General features: G+C 45.9%; 1 protein-coding gene across 3 annotated transcripts in view; it reads right to left on the bottom strand.

The window, feature by feature from the left end:
* The window catches only part of ATP9A (ATPase phospholipid transporting 9A (putative)), a 159,265-nt gene that overhangs the window by 42,007 nt on the left and 97,186 nt on the right, over positions 1-20,072 (bottom strand). For all 3 annotated transcript variants that reach the window (XM_032255980.1, XM_032255977.1, XM_032255978.1), the window contains exon 14: positions 9,673-9,885. In XM_032255980.1, coding sequence (XP_032111871.1) covers positions 9,673-9,885 — 213 coding nt within the window. The remainder of the gene's footprint in view (positions 1-9,672; positions 9,886-20,072) is intronic.

Raw genomic sequence — 20,072 nt, 5'->3', positions numbered from 1 at the left:
TCGGGGTCAGGAGTAAACTGAGGCAGCAACTGCCCAGCTTGGCCAACCACTGCCAGGTAGAAGTTGGGCCACTATTTCCAGAGCTGATCTTTCTCGAGAAAAGCTAATTTTGCAAAAATCAAGTGATCTTTAAATACCGCTTCAATTTTTTTTTAAACACAGCATCAAACAAAACACAGCCTACTAGGAATCAGTGGAAGAGATGGTGGTATAAAAGGTCACTTCTTGCCAGGCACACTGGCTCATGCCTGTAATCCCAGCACTTTGGGAGGCTAAGGCAGGCAGATCACCTGAGATCTGGGGTTGAAGACCAGCCTGGGCAACATGGTAAAGCCCTGTCTCTACTAAAAATACAAAAGTTAGCCAGGGGTGGTGACAGGTGCCTGTAATCCCAGCAACTCGGGAGGCTGAGGCAGCAGAATTGCTTGAACCTGGGAGGCGGAGGTTACAGTGAGCTGAGATTGCACCACTGCACTCCAGCCTCAGTGACAGAGCAAGACTCCATCTCCAATGAATGAATGAATGAATGACCGCATCTTGATCCAAATGTCCTGTACTTGAATTGAACTTCCTATCACTTGACTCTGATAAAAATTAATATTTAAGAAGAAAGAGGCCGGGCACAGTGGCTCACGCCTGTATTCCCAGCACTTTGGGAGGCTGAGGCGGCTGGATTACTTGAGGTCATGAGTTCGAAGCAAGCCTGGCCAACATGGTGAAACCCTGTCTCTACTAAAAATACAAAACAATTGCCAACAGTAATATCACACGGGACAGAGCTTTTGCCTCTATGGCCCATGGATAAGCTAACACCAAGCGCGGCACATCTGACAGTTGCCTGCAGTGTCCATGAGGCACCATCCAGCCCTGCTCCAACCGCCCCCGCTGTCTTCTTCTGAACAACCACAATCCTGTTTTGAGAGCCCGCTTCATGGTTAATCAGTAACCCTGATGGAGGAGTTCCCCTTCAGTTCCCGACCTCTGTTCTCTGGCCTCACCCCTTGGGTCCGAGGGCACGGCAACGTGATGGTAAAACTCCAACACCCTCCTAAATCTTTCTGCTTCACACTCTGAGCTCATTCGTGTACACGTCTGAATGCCGTCATTGTCTGGGCCTGAGGCCGAGGCTCAGGCTGTGCCCACGCATTGAAGGGAGCTGCACAGATTTTATGTTCACTGAGAATGTGTTCATGAAAAACCAACCGCCCAACCTCATAGCCGCAAAAGGACCGCGAGGCTGCCTGCCACCCCCCGACGCCGTGTACTTGACCTCCCGGCAGTTTTTACACTCACGTTCAGCAACAAGGTGAAGACCACACTAAAGGAGACAACGGGGACCTTCTACACACATGCTCAGAGATGTGCGGAGAGAATTAATATGGAAGGCAACGTGTCGTGGCACGATTTATGATAGCCAAAAGCGGGAAACCTCCTAAATGGCAAGCTTGGGAGAGAGAACAAATACTCTGCGGTGTATGTAGGCAGAAGAAGGTAGTGTAGACATTAAAAATCCTCATATTGGCCCTGTGCAGTGGTTTATGCCTGTCATCCCAGCACTCTGGGAGGCTGAGGTAGGACAATTGCTTGAGTTCTGGAGTTTGAGATGGGCCTGGGCAACACAGCAAGATCCCACTGCTACAGTAAAATACAAAAATTATCCAGGTGTAGTGGCGTGCGCCTCTCATCCTGGCTAACTGGGAGGCTGAGGCAGGAGGATCATTTGAGGCCAGGAGGTCAAGGCTGCAGTGAGCCAAGACTGCACCACTACATTCCAGCCTGGGCAACACAGCAAGGTCCCATCGCAAAAAATAAATAAATAAGCAAAGCACACTAAAAAAGAAAGAAATTCTGTCACTTGCAGCAACACGGATGGAGCTGGAAGTTGTTGAGTGAAACATGCTCATTTTAATTTTCCTTTCTAAGGGATGAAACCTAATGAGTGGTAAAGGCAAGATACTCAGAAGGTAGGCTGCCAGGGTCTGATAGAAAAGACTTATTTTCTTTTTTTTTTTTTTTTTTTGAGGCAGAGTCTCACTCTGTTGCCCAGGCTGGAGTGCAATGGCGCGATCTAGGCTCACTGCAGCCTCCACCTCTCGGGTTCAAGCAATTCTCTGCCTCAGCCTCCCGAGTAGCTGGGATTATAGGTGCCCGCCACCACGCCTGGCTAATTTTTTTTGCATTTTCAGTAGAAACAGGGTTTCACCATGTTGGCCGGGCTGGTCTTGAACTCATGACCACAGGCCTCAGCCTCCCAAAGTGCTGGGGTTACAGGCGTGAGCCACCACACCCGGCCTCAAAAAAGACTTACTTTCACCAAGCTTGGAAGTTTCCCCCAATGAGAAAAAAGGGATCAAAAAAAAAAAAAAAAAAAAAAAACTCCACTGTACTTAGGAGATGCATAGTGTCTGAACACCTCCTCCAAACAGGGTACCCAAGGGACTACAGTGGCTAAAAATAACCAGAGGCTGTGGAACTTCATCCAGTATCAGCCCTGAGTCTCCCAAACACAGGCATCTTCCCTCTGCAGCACTTCGGGAGTTTACAAAGCACTTTCAAGCCATCATCCCATGGGTAGGAAAGTGGGATTGAGGGCTGCAGGTCCAGACCCTAGGCATGAGCTGTCTGGTTTTCATCTTGCCAGCCATGTGACCGTGGGAACTATCCTTAGGCAACTTACACTTCATCTGCAAAATGGGCACAATCGTTGTAACTATAAGAGGGGCTCACAGCCCGGGACCTGGCACAGAGCAGATAGGTGGTCCTTCCTCACTGCTGTCAGTACTGCTGTTATCACCATTACTACCTCATCTTTCACAAGGACCTGTGAGGTCAATGGCCCTAGCCCATGTTTACCTTTGAGGAGGCTGAGGTGCGGCAATGATTTGCCTAAAATCACACAGCTGGGCCAGGTATGGTGGCTCATGCCTGTCATTCCAGCACTGTGGGAGGCCAAGACAGGCAGATCACTTGAGGTCAGGAGTTCAAGACCAGCCTGGCCAACATGGTGAAACCTCGTCTCTACTAAAAACATAAAATTAGCCAGGCATGGTGGTGGGCACCTGCAGTCCCAGCTACTTGGGAGGTGAGGCAAGAGAATCGCTTGAACCTGGGAGGCGGAGGTTGCAGTGAGCTGAGATTGCACCACTGCACTCCAGCCTGGGCGACAGAGCGAGACTCTGCCTTAAAAAAAAAAAAAAAAAAAATCACACAGTTGATTGAATTTGACTAAATTGAAAGTTACACGTTAAACATGGCCAGCAACTGCACTGCAGAAGCAGGGAAGGCCAATGTGATGCCCTCACCTTTCATGAAAGTTAGTGGACAGGGTCTTGAAACACAGATATGCGTTTATGCCATCAGGAGGCTTCAGGAACCCTCAGCAAATGTTTCAGTAAAACTCAGCCCTCTGCTGAGGTCACGGTGCGATGATACTCCAGGTCCAGGCACGCTCGTAAAAACCGAGCTACTAAAAGCAAGGTGCAAAGCTGCATCTATAATTTACAGTTGTGCTCTAAAATTTTTAAAAATATTTTAATAAAGGGTGAGGGTAATTCTAATACATGCAAAGAATTATCTCTGCAAGGATACTTAGATATTAACAACAGTGGGTGCCTCAGAGGAAGGGACCTGGGAGAAGGGAAGTCGGGGTGGGAGAGAGATGGACTTCTGACTCCATGCCATGAGCATGTGCTAGCCACGCCAACACTCTGCATGTTACCTAGAACTGGTGACTCATTGCTCTGGAATTATTCAGCTATTCAAGGCAGGGCCAAATACAGAAAGCAGCTTTCACTGATTCACACACACGTGCATCTATGTGCACACACGTGCATCCATGTACACACATACATGGCACACATGCAAATACATCACACGTACACACACGTCCATATACACACACATACACATATACTTCCACACACATGTAAGTTCTACAGAAGTTTGAAAGTCAAATGACTTACTTACTTTATTTTTTTGAGATAGTCTCACTCTGTCGCCCAGGCCCGAGTGCAGTGGTACAATCCCAGAGAGCCATACGACTTTCTAAAGGATGTTATTCACCTTCCTTTCTGTTCAATGATATATACTACAGTATGATTCTGTACTACTCATCTCTGTGTGTGTGTGTGTGTGTGTGTGTGTGTGTGTGTGTGTATATATATATACACACACACATATATGTATGTGTATATATAGTCAATATTTAATATATTTATATATCAATATATATCAATATATTATGTCAATACTTACATATAAATATATTAGGAACACTCTCTGTGTAGAATCTAAAAACAGATATCTCCAGTGAAACCCCGGCCTATGGGATGTCAATATTTATATATAAATATTGATATAATGTTTAATATATTTATTCATAAATATTGACATAATATATTGATATATATTTCTTTAATATATATATGTGTGTGTATATATATATATTTCTCTTTTTTTGAGAGAGAGAGTCTCACTCTGCTACCCAGGCTGGAGTGCAGTGGTGCGATCTTGGCTCACTGCAACCTCTGCTGACCAGGTTCAAGCGATGCTCCTGCCTCAGCCTCCCGAGTAGCTGGGATTACAGGCTCCTGCCACCATATCCAGCTAATTTTTGTTTTTTTTTTAGTAGAGATGGGGTTTCACCATCTTGGCCTGGCTGGTCTTGAACTCCTGACCTTGTGAACCCTCCTCCTCAGCCTCCCAGAGTGCTGGGATTACAGGCGTGAGACACCATGCCCAGCCTATATATAACTGTTTATGTAACATTTATTTACATAACACATATTATAATATGTAAATATATATTATATAAATTTAAATGTGCATATTTTGTATAAATACGCATAAAACAAAAATATGTATTTAAGTATGCATACATTTAGAAGGAGCGTGAGAAAATCTGTACCAGAACATAAACAGTAGTTATAACTATGTGCTAAGAATCACAGGTTATTTTTATCTTCTTTTTGATTCTATAATTTCTCCCTTTTCTGTAGTGAGGACATTAGTACTTGTGATTTTAAAACCTTTAAAAAGTTTTTTGGCCAAGCACAGCGGCTCAAGCTTGTAATTCCAACACTTTGGGAGGCTGAGTTGGGTGGATCATTTGAGTTTCGGAGTTCGAGACCAGCCTGGCCAACATGGTGAAACCTCGTCTCTGCTAAAAATACAAAAATTAGTAAAGCGTGGTGGCAGATACCTGTAGTCCCAGGTACCTGGGAGGCTGAGGCACAAGAATGGTTTGAGCCTGGGAGGCGGAGGTTGCAGTGAGCCAAGATCATGCCACTGCACTCCAGACTGGCCAACAGAACAACACTGTCTCAAAAGTGCCTGGCCAAAAAGAAAAGTTTTTTAAATATGAAAGAACTCATGGAAAAGACAAATGAATGAGTCATGGACAGAACTGATCCTAGCTGCTTGCAGGCAGCACCTGCTGGCTCACACCAAGAAACCAAGGCTTGGAAAGTCAAAACGTCACCAGGGCCCCTACCCCGACTCCCCGCACCCCCACCCCTGATGCTATGGAACATTTTGGAAATGATGGGATGCTGTCAGGGCTGAGGCCTGCTGGCTCCAGCATGTGAGCAGGGCTTCTCCTGGTCCGACTGCAGCTATTTCATTTCCCCCATGAGTTACTGTATGATGGCAGGGAGGGCCCACGCCCCAGGCTGTAATCGATAGCTGAATAAAGACACTTCAAGGTTCCCAAAGTGGAATGTGCACAGGAAACAAATTTAGGAAATCCTGCTTTCTGTTACAGGAAACAAACCTTACGCCAACTGGTAGAAATTACTCCAGCAGCTCCCAAGTAAAACGCATACTGGTTTCCATACGTATTCCATGAACTACCTTGCCTAGGCTAGCAATGTTTTATTGATAGTAAATTTCAAAGGCACAATTCTAAAGCCAGCCAAGTCTATGTGGAATCCTACAAGGACCTGGAAACAGCACGGCATTCTGAAAGATTTTACTTGAACTAGATTTAGCCTCCTTCGAGCCTCAGAAGGCATTTATATAAACCTCTGTGTTTGGCACAAGGCAGCCTCTTAAGTAGTTTAGAAGGCTGATCAGGAAGACAGTAACAGTGACTACACCTTTAGTTAGTAAGATTATGAGTTACTTTTCACTTTTCTAATCAATGCATTCAGGTGTTCTACTATAGACATAAAATAACTATGCAATATAAACTAATAAATTTGTAAAAAAAAAAAAAAAAAAAAAACAGTAAAAAGGTAACACTGGTCTCTGAGGACACCAAAGGCCAAAGGAAAGTAGTTTTTTTTTTTTCTCAATCATGATTCAGAATCGTAGAAAAACAAGACAAATCTGAATCCAAGTGCAATTCATGCACAGAAGACACAAAGCACCATTCACTTTGAGAAAAAGGAGCCGAGACGCACAAAGCAATCCATGAAAGATTTACCCTCATGGAAAAATCTTTGCACAGCCCTAAGACAAATACACCAAAGTCCAATGGGAGCAGAGGAGTGGGTGACAGGCATGAAAACCTCCATAGATGCCAACGTGAGTATTAGGGGCCTCAGGAAGGACTTGCTTCTCGGACGGCCAGCATCTGGAACTTGCTCAAATTTGAATCCCACCAGGTACGGTGGTTCATTCCTGTAATCCCAGCACTTCGGGAGGCCGAGGTAGGCAAATCACTTGATGTCAGGAGTTCAAGACCAGACTGGCCAATATGGAGAAACCACGTCTCTACTAAAAATACAAAAATTAGCCAGGCATGGTGGTGCATGTCTGTAATCCCAGCTACTCGGGAGGCTGAGGCAGGAGAATCACTTGAACCCGGGAAGTAGATGTTGTAGTGAGCCAAGATCACACCACTGCACTCCAGCCTGGGCAACAGAACCAGGCTCTGTTTCAAAACCAAAAGGGCCAGGCACGGTGGTTCACACCCGTAGGTAGTCCCAGCATTTTGGGAGACTGAAGTGGGCAGATCACTTGAGGTTAGAAGCTCAAATAAAATAAAATAATAAAATAAAATAAATTTGAATTCTATCAAATACCCACAGGTTACTGGTTCCCAGTCCATAGCTACCAAAAATATGGCCCTCCCTGACACTGGTGTTCCATAGCACCATTCCCAAAGGGAAAAACAACATCCAACAGACTAAACCTGCCAAGCCACAGAAAGAAGAAATGATGATAAACCTGAAATTGTCTGTTATATGGCACAAGTCCAAGCAGAGCAGGACGATCACCCAAACCAACCCCCACCCGATCACCCAAACTGACCCCCCACCCTATCACCCAAACCGACCCCCACCCGATCACCCAAACCGACCCCCACCCGATCACCCAAACCGACCCCCCACCCGATCACCCACACCGACCCCCACCCAATCACCCAAACTGAACCCCCACCCGATCACCCACACCGACCCCCACCCCCTCTCTCTCTGCACCCAATTCCCATCTCGGAAGCTGGCCAGGGGGTGCAACATCTCTCCCTCCTAAAAAGCCTGGTTCAAATGTCAACGGTCACGGATGAACTGGATTTTATAGCCTGAGCTGTTCCACAAACACCCTGCAGACTGGAAGGAGGAGTCTTAAAGAACGTTTTTAACAATACTCAAGATGATGGGAAAACACAAATGATAAAATAGTGAGTGAAAAAAGGAGGGTACAAAACTATATCTACAGGAAAATTCCTGTTTTAGAAAATAAATGGAAAGGTGCTGAAAGGCGGCCAGGTGTGCGGCTTGTACCTATAATCCCAGCGCTACCGGGAGACTGAGGCGGGCAGATCGCGCCACCACACTCCAGCCTGGGCACCAGAGCAAGCCTCCACCTCAAATGCAAACAACAAAAAAAAACACCTCAACAACAAAAAGACAAACAGACCAAGTAAAAATGGGTAAAGGATATGGATAGACATTTTTCCAAACAAGATACACAAATGGCCGGTAAGCACACGAAGATGCTCAACATTAGACGCCACTGGGAAAACACACATCAAAACCACAGTGAGACACGCTCCACACTGACTAGGACGTCTGGAAGCCAAAGAACTGACGGTAACAGATATTGACCAAGATGTGGAGAAATGAAAACCGTCACATGGTTTGCTAGTAGACACGTAAAACAGAGCAGCCACTTCTGGAAAACAGTCAGACAGTTCCTCAAAAGGTTAACTACGGAGTCCCTACATGACTCGGCCAACCCACTCCTAGGTATATATACCCAAGAGAACTAGAAATTTACATCCGCTCAAATACTTGTACACAATTGTTCATAGCAGCATCATCTGCAATAGACAAAAAAATAAAAAACAACCCAAACACGCATTAATTGATGAATGGATAAACAAAATGTAATATATCCATAAACAGGTTATTATTCAGTTATTAAAAGGAATGAAGTACTGATGCATGGCTATGCACAGATGAATCTTGAAAACATTACACTCAGTAAAAGAGGCCAGTCACAAAAGGCCACCTATTGTATGGTTCCAATTGTTTGGAATGTCTGTAATATGCAAATCTATAGAGGTAGAAAGTGGATTAGTGGGTGCTTTAGGGCTGGAGGAATAAGGAAGGGAAGGGGTATGGCAGCAAAGTGGGTACAGAATTTCCTTTGGGGTGATAAAAATACTCTAAATTTGATTATTATGATGGTTGCAAAAAAAAAAAAAAAAAATCCCAAAATATACTAACTATACTAAGAAGCCACATACTGGCAGGGCGCAGTGGCTCACGCCTGTAATCCCAGCACTTTGGGAGGCTGAGGCGGGTGGATCACCTGAAGTCAGGAGTTGGAGACCAGCCTGGCCAACATGGTGAAACCCCATCTCTACTAAAAATATACAAAATTAGGCCGGGCGCGGTAGCTCACGCCTGTAATCCCAGCACTTTGGGAGGCCGAGGCGGGTGGATCACGAGGTCAAGAGATCGAGACCATCCTGGTCAACGTGGTGAAACCCCGTCTCCACTAAAACTACAAAAAATTAGCTGGGCATGGTGGCGCGTGCCTGTAATCCCAGCTACTCAGGAGGCTGAGGCAGGAGAATTGCCTGAACCCGGGAGGTGGAGGTTGCGGTGAGCCGAGATCGCGCCATTACACTGCAGCCTGGGTAACAAGAGCGAAACTCCGTCTCAAAAAAAAAATATATATATATATACAAAATTAGCCGGGTGTGGTGGTGGGCACCTGTAATCCCAGTTACTTGGGAGGCTATGGCAGAAAAATTGTTTGAGCCTTGGAGGCAGAGGTTGCACTGAGCCGAGATCGCACCACTGCACTCCAGCCTGGGTGACACAGTGAGACTGTATCTCAAAAAAAAAAAAAAAGTCATACTTTAAATGGGTAGATTGTATGGAATGTGGAGTTTATCTTACCATCTTAATTATTTACATCTTTTTTAAAGTATGTGGTTTAAACGGGACCTTGTGCTCCTGTTATGCTGGCCTTCTGAGTTACAAAACAAAACCTCTAACTTTCCTAATTCAGGCTATAGCTCAAGTCCAAGGCTATTCTTTTTAGAAGACCAGTTCTTTCCTGTATCTGAAAATATGTCTCCCAGCAGCCCTGCACCATGGCACCACCCTGGCTCCTGTCTGTCCTGACACACTGCTTCCTCAGGAAACCCCTAATTCCAGCACACAGAAAACAAGCAGGGCCTATCCATGGCCCGCCGCACCTGCCCGGGCTTACCTCATCGGGGCTGGATGCCTGGTACACGCGGCAGGAGTCTTCGTACTGCTTCTCGGCCTCAGCCTGGTCAGTCACACCGTTGGACTCGTACACAGGAGTCACGTTGTGGCACAGTGCAATGGCCTTCACAGCTTCGTGCACGCGGCTGCTCATGGTCCGTCGGACCTTGGTGGTGAGTGTGGGGCCCTTCTGGGCTGGTGGGTCCTGGGGTTGCTATAGGAAAGAGAAATGAGTAAGGAGGATGACCAGAGGAAGGAATAATTTGGAGAGTGTGGAAGAGCAGCCATGCACCTATTGCTTTTCTTGTTACGTTTCCCACACACGGAACTCTTAGATGTATCTACAATGATGTTGCAAATAAATGACATGTAATTTTCAGGGTTTGTCATTTACGCTTGGCAAATAAATAAATAATAAACAGAGGAGGCCTAGCATGGTGGCTCATGCCTGTAATCCCAGCACTTTGGGAGGCTGAGGCGGGCGGATCATCTAAGGTCCAGAGTTCAACACCAGCCTGACCAACGTGGTGAAACGCCATCTCTACTGAAAAATACAAAATTAGCCAGTCATGGTCACGCATGCCTATAATCCCAGCTACTTCAGAGGCTGAGGCAAGAGAATCACTTGAATCCAGGAGGCGGAGGTTGCAGTGAACTGAGATTGTACCATTGCACTCCAGTTTGGACAACAAGAGTGAAGCGCCATCTCAAAAATAAATAAATAAATAAATAAACAGAGGAAACAATTGCAACGTAATGAAAGAGGATGATTGTACCTGCAGACTGAGTGAACCTATCTTCCCTGGGGTGATGTCAGGGGCTTTTGACAGAACGAAGACCCCGCCACACTGAAAGGGATCCTGGTATTACGGAGTAGGGCTTTCCCACTTGGGTACTCTTTCGCTGGGGGGCATCATAGGGTGTTCACCAGCACCCCTGTCCTCCAGCCACCAGATCCACCGGATGCCAGCAGTATTCCCTTAGTTGTGACAAGAGACGTCACCAAACGTCCAATGGAGGCCAAAATCATCCTTGGCTTAGAACCAGTTTAAGCTCACAATCTTCTTAGCTTACAACAGAAGGCAACTACCTCATCACGTACCCTAGGCAAGTAACAACCAACAACACCCAGGGCAGTGCAGCGAGGTGTGTCAGGACAGCCGGAGGAAACCCTGGCTGCCAAATGGTATCTGGCCCTCCACTGAAGCTAGACATTCAGGAATAGAGGTAACTGTGCTCAAGTTTTGCCTTGCAGGGTGACTTTAGACCCCAGCTCTTGCCTGAGAGGCAGCTCCGTGGTATGCCCCGGTCTCCCCCATCCCTTCCTGTATACCCGTCAACACAGCTCAGCCTCTGAAGGGCCAGGAATGGGGAAAGTCTTGGAAAAACGGTTTTGAGCAACATGGTAAAGAGAGCACTGAAGGTTCACAAAGCTGAGCCTTATTCTTGGATGGGTGGGAAGCAGCTGGGAGACCTGCAGCAAGTGATGTCTATTCTCTAAGCCTGTTTCCTGTCAATGAGAGGAGTGAACTAGAGGTTGTTTTCAATCCATGCTCCACACCAAGCCCCAGGAATCCCAAGAAACCTGCTCAGCACCACCAACTGCAGCAGGATGGGAGACGCGGCCTGCAGCTCCATTCCCGTGTCACACATCAGGTGCCACCGAGGCTTTCCTCTTTTTTTTTTTTTGAGACGTGAGTCTCACTCTATTGCCCAGGCTGGAGTGCAGTGCTGTGATCTCAGCTTACTGCAACCTCCACCTCCTAGGTTCAAGTGATTCTCCTGCCTCAGCCTCCCAAGTAGCTGGGATTACAGGCACGCGCCACCATGCCCAGCTAATTTTTTGTAGTTTTAGTAGAGGCGGGGTTTCACCATGTTGACCAGGATGGTCTCGATCTCTTGACCTCGTGATCCACCCACCTCGACCTCCCAAAGTGCTGGGATTACAGGCTTGAGCCACCGCGCCCGGCCAACTAATTCTTATATTTTTAGTAGAGACAGGGTTTCACCACACTGTTCAGGCTGGTCTTGAACTCCTGATCTCAAGTGATCCACCTGCCTCGGCCTCGCAAAGTGCTGGGATTACAGGTATGGGCCACCACGCCTGGCCCCTGCCCAGGCTTCCTTTGAAGAAAGGGTTCTACTGATTTAGAATATAATGAAAATTAAGACCACTGGGGAGAAAAGGCACTTGTTAACAATCTGTAGCTCATGGTTCAGCACAAGCCAAACGCCCTCCCATCTAAGCAGCACCTGCCTGCGTCTCCAGCTGTCCCTCATGCCGTTTTCTTCCTTGTTCACTCTGCTCCAGCCACGCTGGCCTTTCAGTTCTCTGGGCACCGCCAAGCTGCTTCTTGCCTGAGGGCCGCTGCACTGGCCATGGGCACTGCCTGAGACCCCATCCCCCAGCTCCCTGCAGCGCTGGCTTGCTCAGTCTCGTCATTCAGTTCTCAATTCAACTTTACCTCCTCAAAGAGGCTCTCCCTGAGCCCCTCAATTCACGGCACTCCACTTCCGTTCCCAGTGAAGTCACGTTTGGGCAACACCTTGTGTGTTACTCTCTTCATTGTCTAAATTGTCCTATTGAACTGACGGGTCCCTCTCATTAGACCATAGAAACAGAGGGCTCAACTGATGGGTTACTCATCACTGTATTCTTAGTACCCAGGGCAGTGTCTGGTATGCAACAGATATTTGCTGAACAATTAAACAAATTAATAATTTTCCCAAGGTGGTTACGAGGAGTCCTCAAGTGACATGATTTTTTTTTCTTTTTCATTTTCAAGAAGAAACAACTATGAAATCAACCAACATCAGTTTCAGATTTTAAATCACAGATTTGGACAAAGGGTCACCTACAACATTCTTATCGCATCCACAGCTAACTGAATCATGGAGGCTAGAAAAGTGTATGGAGTTACCAGATTCTACATTCCATTAAAAACATATTTACCAAACAGAAGAGAAGTGATCTGATCCTTTAAAATGAGCCACACTTTACACCCATGACACCCGATTGCCCAAAATAGAGAACAGATGGGTTACAAGAAACAAGAAAATGACTTTCATTTAATTTTTTAATACTATTTTTAGTAGCGGCATTAGACTCCTCAGGTAATTAGACAATTACTAAATTATTCTGGTCATGCGGGGACATGGTGCTCCGGCTTCCTGCTCTGTTAACCTCTGGTGTCAAGAGCACACGAGTTTCACTTCCAGGCCAAAGGGCACTGCATGGTAACAATAATTAGAGTAATGAATCAGAACTCCGGTTTAAATGAACCATTATTTGCCAAGTGCTTTTAATTATAAAGAATTTAACTCTAAAATTATAAAGAAAAGATTTACAGAAAGGTTCTCTATTGGAGAGACTAAATCGAGAACTTTTTTTTTCAATTCTGTAATTTACGTTCGAGCCACAAACATGTGTCTTCATTTCTGTCCGCATTCCTCAGCACCTGGACCAAATCGTTATTTAACATTAGGTGCAATAACAAGGCCTTTGACAAAGTAATTGCTGTGCTTGGCAACTTTCAGTAACCATGGGTTTGAATGAAAAGCCGTACTAAGTGCATCCTTCATGAACTCCTGGATTTTGTAAAGCAATCTGATTTCATGTCTACAAAAGTCACATACTTCCACTAATATTTCAAACAGAGCTACGGGACCTTGTATTCCAGTTGAAACAACTCCCAAGCAAGGCAAAAGGAGAACCACCAATGGTCAGATGTTCACAAAGGCCTCACTTTTAGATCTGGGACCATCTGACAGTGAATGAATAGGAGGACAACTGTGACAGCCTGACCGACATCACAGGCCACAGGTTCAAGGCCTCCACCCACATATGTTTATTTCTCTCTTAAATTAACACTTTCCCCCTTTCCTACTAAGATGTTCCGGGAAGGAGAGGAAATAATCATTGGTGCTGAAACTGCCTCTTTTAATTGTTAAATAAAGTCTCATCTGCACACCAGTCATGCGTATATATCCTTAAGGCACCAAAACTGACTAGGGGCTGGGTTTGGATGATGCCTGTCTTAGGTCCCGTCTTCAAACATCCTCACATTCCCCATATGGAAGAGTTTCACATTGTACAGTGTTTATCTCTAACCTCCTCCCCATCGGCCCTTTAACCTACACGCATTTCTTCTTACTTAAAAAATACCAGGGGAAAACAAAAACAGATGTGGCATCCACAGAGGCAGGTTATGACTCTTTTTGCCCTGGGGAAAAACCACCGGTCCCCTTACGGAGGGAGGGAGGGCAGAACAGCTCTGCACGAGGTCAGAAGTGACTTCATAACCAAGCACAAGTCACTACTGGGAGAGGAATTAAGGTCTCCAAATACAAAGGGCCCTGACTTGGGCCCCTGGGTGGGTGTCTCAAATCATATAAAGCCCCCGAGTCATTTATAGCATTCCAGCCAATAAATGAGACACCAAAGTAGGGAAAGCAGGCTTCCGTTTCCCATTAATAATCCACGACTGGGGCCATTTCCCGACAAGACCTCCAGCCTGTATTACAGAAAACAGTAACACAAAAAAGAAACACTGAGACACCAGGAATGCCAATTTTCTTTCTAAATGCAGTTAAAACTTCACCACATATGGGTATTCATAATCTTAATGGATATTAAGAATGGGTTGCAGTGGACTGAAATCGTTTTTTTGTTTGTTTGTTTTTGAGACAGGGTCTCACTCTGTTGCCCAAGTTGGAGTGAAGTGGCATGATCACAGCTCACTGCAGCCTCAACCTTCTGGGCTCAAGTAATCCTCCCACCTCAGCCTCCTGAATACCGAGACCACCAGGCATGCACCATCATGCCCAGCTATGTTTTTTTTTTTTTTTTTTTTTGCAGGGCAGGGGTAGAGATAAGGTCTCCCTCTATCTCTACCCTCTATCTCTACCTGGTCTTCCCAGGCTGTTTTCTAACTCCTAGGCTCAAGCCAACCTCCTGCCTCCACTTCCTAAAATGCTAGGGTTACAGGTGTGAGCCACTATGCCCAGTCAGAAATACACTATGAAAGAGAATGAATTTCTGTTATGATAACCATAACCTGCTACCCCAAGAAAGCTCAGAGCTGATGACTCATTCACCTCAAAGGGCCACCATCACAGAGACAGGGTCAGAGCTACTACCTATAAATGAATCAGCTGAGCTACAGGCTGATTAAGTGACTGAGAAAATCCAATGTTTACCATTGAAAAGCAGCATTTCAATCAACTGCAACCCATTCTTAACATCCATTAATATGATGAATGCCCCTATGTGGTGAAGTTTTAACTGCATTTAGAAAGAAAACTGGCATTCCTGGTGACTCAACGTTAATTTTTGTGTTACTCTTTTCTGTAATACAGGCTGGAGTTCATCACGCAAGACAAAGTCAATAAATTTCAATGTCCTCATATACCACCATCGTTCTCAATTTGGGCGATTCTGCCCCTCATTTGGTCGTGTCTGGAGACACAGTTGGTCATCACAACTGTGAGGAGACAGTGGTGCTACAGGACTCCGTAGCGTGCTGCTAAACATCCTATAAGGCACAGGACAGCCTCCCGTGACAAAGAATAATCCAGCCCCAATACAGCAGTAACGAGAAACCTTGCAGAAAGCCATTAAAACTGTAAATCCAGGGCTAGGACTAGGGTGAGTTAGCGCAGCTGAACTGCACTAGTGCAAAGCTGCATCTTGCCTTTATTTAAGATTTCAGTATTTTGTTCTTCATGAATTTTTTTGCCCTGGAGTTTTTAAAATACTGTACCGTGCTGGGTACGGTGGCTCACGTCTATAATCCCCACACTTTGGGAGGCCAAGACGGGTGGATCACCTGAGGTCAGGAGCTCAAAACCACCCAGGCCAACATAGTGAATCCCCGCCATTACAAAAAACACAAAAACTAGCCAAGCATGATGGCAGGCACCTGTAATCCCAACTACTCGGGCGGCTGAAGCAGAAGAATTGCTTGAACCCGGGAGATGGAGGTTGCAGTGAGCTGAGATCACGCCATTGCACTCCACCCTGGGTGACAGAGCAAGGCTCTGTCTCAAAAAAAACTAAAAAATCACCAAAATATGATTTGCTTTAATTATTTTGTTGGTACCTGGTTACATTTGCTACTTGAGTTCCTCACCTGTCACACTCTAGTCCAGGTTGTGTTATGAACCCATTAAAAATGAGCCCAGTCAAAAATACAAAAATAAAAAAATAAGCCCGGTTTTTTACATGAGTGAAAAGAAGGAAGTTAAATAGTGTTATTCTGGCAGTGGTTCTTAACCACGGAGGCTTCTGGGAATAACCAATAAAGACTTTTTTTTTTTTTTTTTTTAAGAGAGTTTCACTCTCGTCGCCCAGGTTGGAGTGCAGTGGCACAATCTCAGCTCACTGCAACCCTCACCTCCTGGGTTCAAGTGATTCTTCTGCCTCAGCCTCCTGAGTAGTTGGGATTACAAGTGCCGCCGCCACGCCCAACTAATATTTTTGTATTTTTAGTAGAAATGGGGTTTCACCATTTGGCCAGGCTGATCTCGAACTCCTGACCTCGAGTGATCCACCCATCTCAGCCTCCTAGTGTGCTAGGATTACAGGCATCAGCCACTGCGCCCACCAAGATTTCTTAAAATATACAGGCCGGGCGCAGTGGCTGACACCTGTAGTCCTAGCACATTGGGAAGCTGAGACGGGTGGATCACTTGAGGTCAGGAGTTCAAGACCAGCCTGAGCAAATAGTAAAACCCCATCTCCACAAAAAATACAAAAATTAGCCACGTTTGGTGACACATGCCTGTGATCAGCTACTTAGGAGGCTGAGGTGGGAGGATCACCTGAGCCTGGGAGGTCAAGGCTACAGTGAGCCATGATCACACTACTGTACTGTAGCCTGGGTAAGAGAGTAAGATGCTGTCTCAAAAAAAGAAAAGAAAAACAGCATTTCTCACACAATTAGCTAATATCTCAAAATAACATATACTTAGGGTAAGGAGCCCTCAGAATTATAGACTTGAACTTAAATTTTTTTTTTTTTTTTAGATAGAGTCTTGCTCTGTCATCCAGGCTGGAGTGCAGTGGCATGATCTCAGCTCATTGCAATCTCTGCCTCCCAGGTTACAGCTATTCTCCTGCCTCTCACTCTCCTGAGTAACTGGGATTACAGGCATACACCATCACACCTGGCTAATTTTTTTTTTACTTTTACTAGAGATGCAGTTTCACCATGTTGGTCAGGCTGATCTCGAACTCCTGACCTCATGATCCGCCCTCCTCAGTCTCCCAAAGCACTGGGATTACAGGTGTGAGCCACCGTGCCCAGCCTAAACTTAAATTTCAAATCATTACACCTGTTATTCAGCTATAACGAGGAATAACGTACATATGCATGCTACAACCAAGAAGAACCGTGAAAACACTACGTTAAACGGCAGAGGGGCCAGACACAAAAGGTCACATATTGTTTGATTCTACTTACAGGCAATGTCCAGAAGAGGCAAAGCCAGAAACAGAAAGTAGACTGGCAGCTGCCCAGAGCTTGGAGGGACAGACCAGAGGCCTTGGGAGCTCAAGGGATGTGGGCTTTCTTTTTAGGGATGAAAAAAAAGTTCTAAAATTAGACAGTACAAATGGTTGCACAGTGTGGTGAACATATCAAAAACTACAGAATCATATACTTAAAAGAGCAAATTTTAAAGTTTTTAAATTGTATCTCAATTTTTCCCTTCAAAGTACCAATAAATGGCTCACGCCTGTAATCCCAGCACTTTGGGAGGCCGAGGCAGGTGGATCACCTGAGGTCAGGAGTTCAAGGCCAGCCTAGCCTATATAGTGAAACCCTGTCTCTACCGAAAATACAAAAATTTTATGTGGGTGTGCTGGCACACATCTGTAATCCCAAGTATTTGGGAGGCTGAGGCAGGAGAATCTCTTGAACCAGGAGGCAGAGTTTGCAGTGAGCAGAGATCGCACCATAGCACTCCAGCCTGGGGCGATGGTGAGACTCCATCAAAAAAAAAAAAAAAAGAAGTACTGTAAATGAATAATCCAGGGGAAAAATCACTGCAAGTCCTTAGCTGGTTATGGTTTTCTCTCCTAACGTATTGACCATTTTCTTACTGTTTACTTGGCCTTGTATTAATAATCTGAAGCTTTCCTGCAGGAATCTTTTAAAACCACCTGCTCTCTTTACCAGGCCAGTTCAGTTCAATCACATCCTTAGAACAAGTCACCTGGACACTCATAAACTGCAGCCCACATTTCAACACAGGAAAAGTAAACAACTATGGAATTCCAGCCCCTCCCACAGCACACCTCAAGGACCGGACGTGACAGGTAACTGATGGATGGAGTGAGGGCCGTGGGTCAACCTCAATCCTATTTGTAAGATTTTAATTTTGCATTAATTCTCAAGATGAAACTGAAATGTAAAGGTACTTCCTGCACCCCAGTGGGTCGGCTCTGCCTTGGGGTCCATAGGTTTAGATACTCATGCTCAGAATAGGGGAGAACCTCAGCTTCACAGCAACTGTTCCCCAACTCTACTGTACTCTGGAACCACCTGGTTCACCTGTGAAAACTGCAGGTCTGACCAGGCACGGTGACTCACGCCTGCAACCCCAGTACTTTGGGAGGCTGGATCACGAGGTTAGGAGTTTGAGACCAGCCTGGCCAATACAGTGAAACCCCGTCTCTACTAAAAACATAAAAATCAGCCAGGCATGGTGGTACGCGCCTATAGTCCCAGCTACTTTGGAGACTGAGGCAGAAGAATCGCTTAAATCCGGGAGGCGGAGTTTGCAGTGATCTGACATCACACCACTGCACTCCAGCCTGGCAACATAGCAAGACTCTGTCTCAAAAAAAAAAAAAAAAAACTGCAGGTTTGGGCACAACTTCTTGTGCTTCTCACTCTGGCCTAAGTGATTTGGCCCATGGGTTCCAAAGGCCATACTTGAAGAACACTGGGCCAGGTGCAGTGGCTCACGCCTATAATCCCAGTACTTTGGGAAGCCAAGGCGGGCAGATCACCCAAAGTCAGGAGTTCGAAACCAGCCAGGCCAATATGGCAAAACCCAGTCTCTACTAAAAATACAAAAATTAGCTGGGTGTGGTGGCACGCACATGTAATCCCAGCTATTGGAAGACTGAGGCAGGAGAATCGCTTGAACCCAAGAGGCAGAGCTTGTAGTGAGCCAAGATCACGCCACTACTCTCCAGCCTGCATGACAGAGTGAGACTATATCTTAATGAAAAAAAAAAAAAAAAGAAGAAATAAGAACCACTTACAACGCTCTAAAGGGGGGAGGAGTAACTGCAATGGATGCAGGGGAATGTCTTTGGGGTGGTGGCATATTCTAAGATTAGACAGTTGTGATGGTTGCACAACTGTATATTCACTAGAAGTCACCGACTGTGTATTGAACATGGTTGAATGTTCAGGTATGCAAATCATCCCTCAATAAAATTCTTTTTAAAAAAGCATGCAAATGCTTTCATATGTCCCATCACACACGTTCCTGTGCCTCTGGCAGGATTTTTAGACATCGTGAGAGAAAGATGCACACAGCCTCCCGTGGGTGGGTCTGTACTGTAATTCTGAGCTCACCCCAGCCTCACAAAGACATAACCTCACAACACACAGCTATGTGAGACTCCAGGCCAGGATGGGCAAATCGATTTATGAGCTTCCCCTAAGGAAGGAGTATGAGGTGGGGCTCATGGTAAGAAATATGGTTTTCCGACTTTTAACACTTTACAAAGAATGTTATCTGTGCTGGGCCAAAAATGAACCATAAAAGCTAAAATACACAAATATCCTAAGATGGGACAGCTTCCGTAAACACCAGGAGCTCTTAAAAATACCAGCAATACGGCATGGGTGTAACTCCCACCAGACATACACACCGTCACCTATGAAGCTGTCTAATATAATCATCAACAGTCAGGACGGCTAAGGGGGGGCTGGGAGCTACACAGACATCTAGCTGGGTGCTGATACGCATGACAATCCAGTATGTGGGCCCCTCTAGAGGGAGCCTGGTGGGCATTTGGAGTGGGTGGCTCCGAGGGAAGGGTCTAATTTAAGACACAGAAATGAGGTAGCTCACCCTGCCTGGAAGGCTGAACCTCAGGAAGGGAAGGGAATGAAGACCAAGCCTAGAATCCACTGGAAGTCTCAGACCCCGCCTCGGAGCTAATGGTACTGAGAGGCTCCCATGCTCCTGAGAGGAGGGCAAGAAGGGAAGCCAGGAAGCTGCTGTGCAGGCAGTCACGAGAGACAGACGAGGGAGGGGGTCGCCTCAGCTGAGCGAGAAGGGATGAAGACAAAAGGCCAAAGGTGGCCGGGCAGGGTGGCTCATGCCTGTAATCCCAGCACTTTGGGAAGTCTTTGGGAGGTGAAAGGATCACTTGAG

The sequence above is a fragment of the Sapajus apella genome, unplaced genomic scaffold, assembly GCF_009761245.1.
Source record: "Sapajus apella isolate SASKATOON/1434 unplaced genomic scaffold, GSC_monkey_1.0 scaffold92, whole genome shotgun sequence".
In the NCBI taxonomy this organism is placed as follows: domain Eukaryota; kingdom Metazoa; phylum Chordata; class Mammalia; order Primates; family Cebidae; genus Sapajus; species Sapajus apella.
This window is presented reverse-complemented; position numbering and strand designations above follow the sequence as displayed.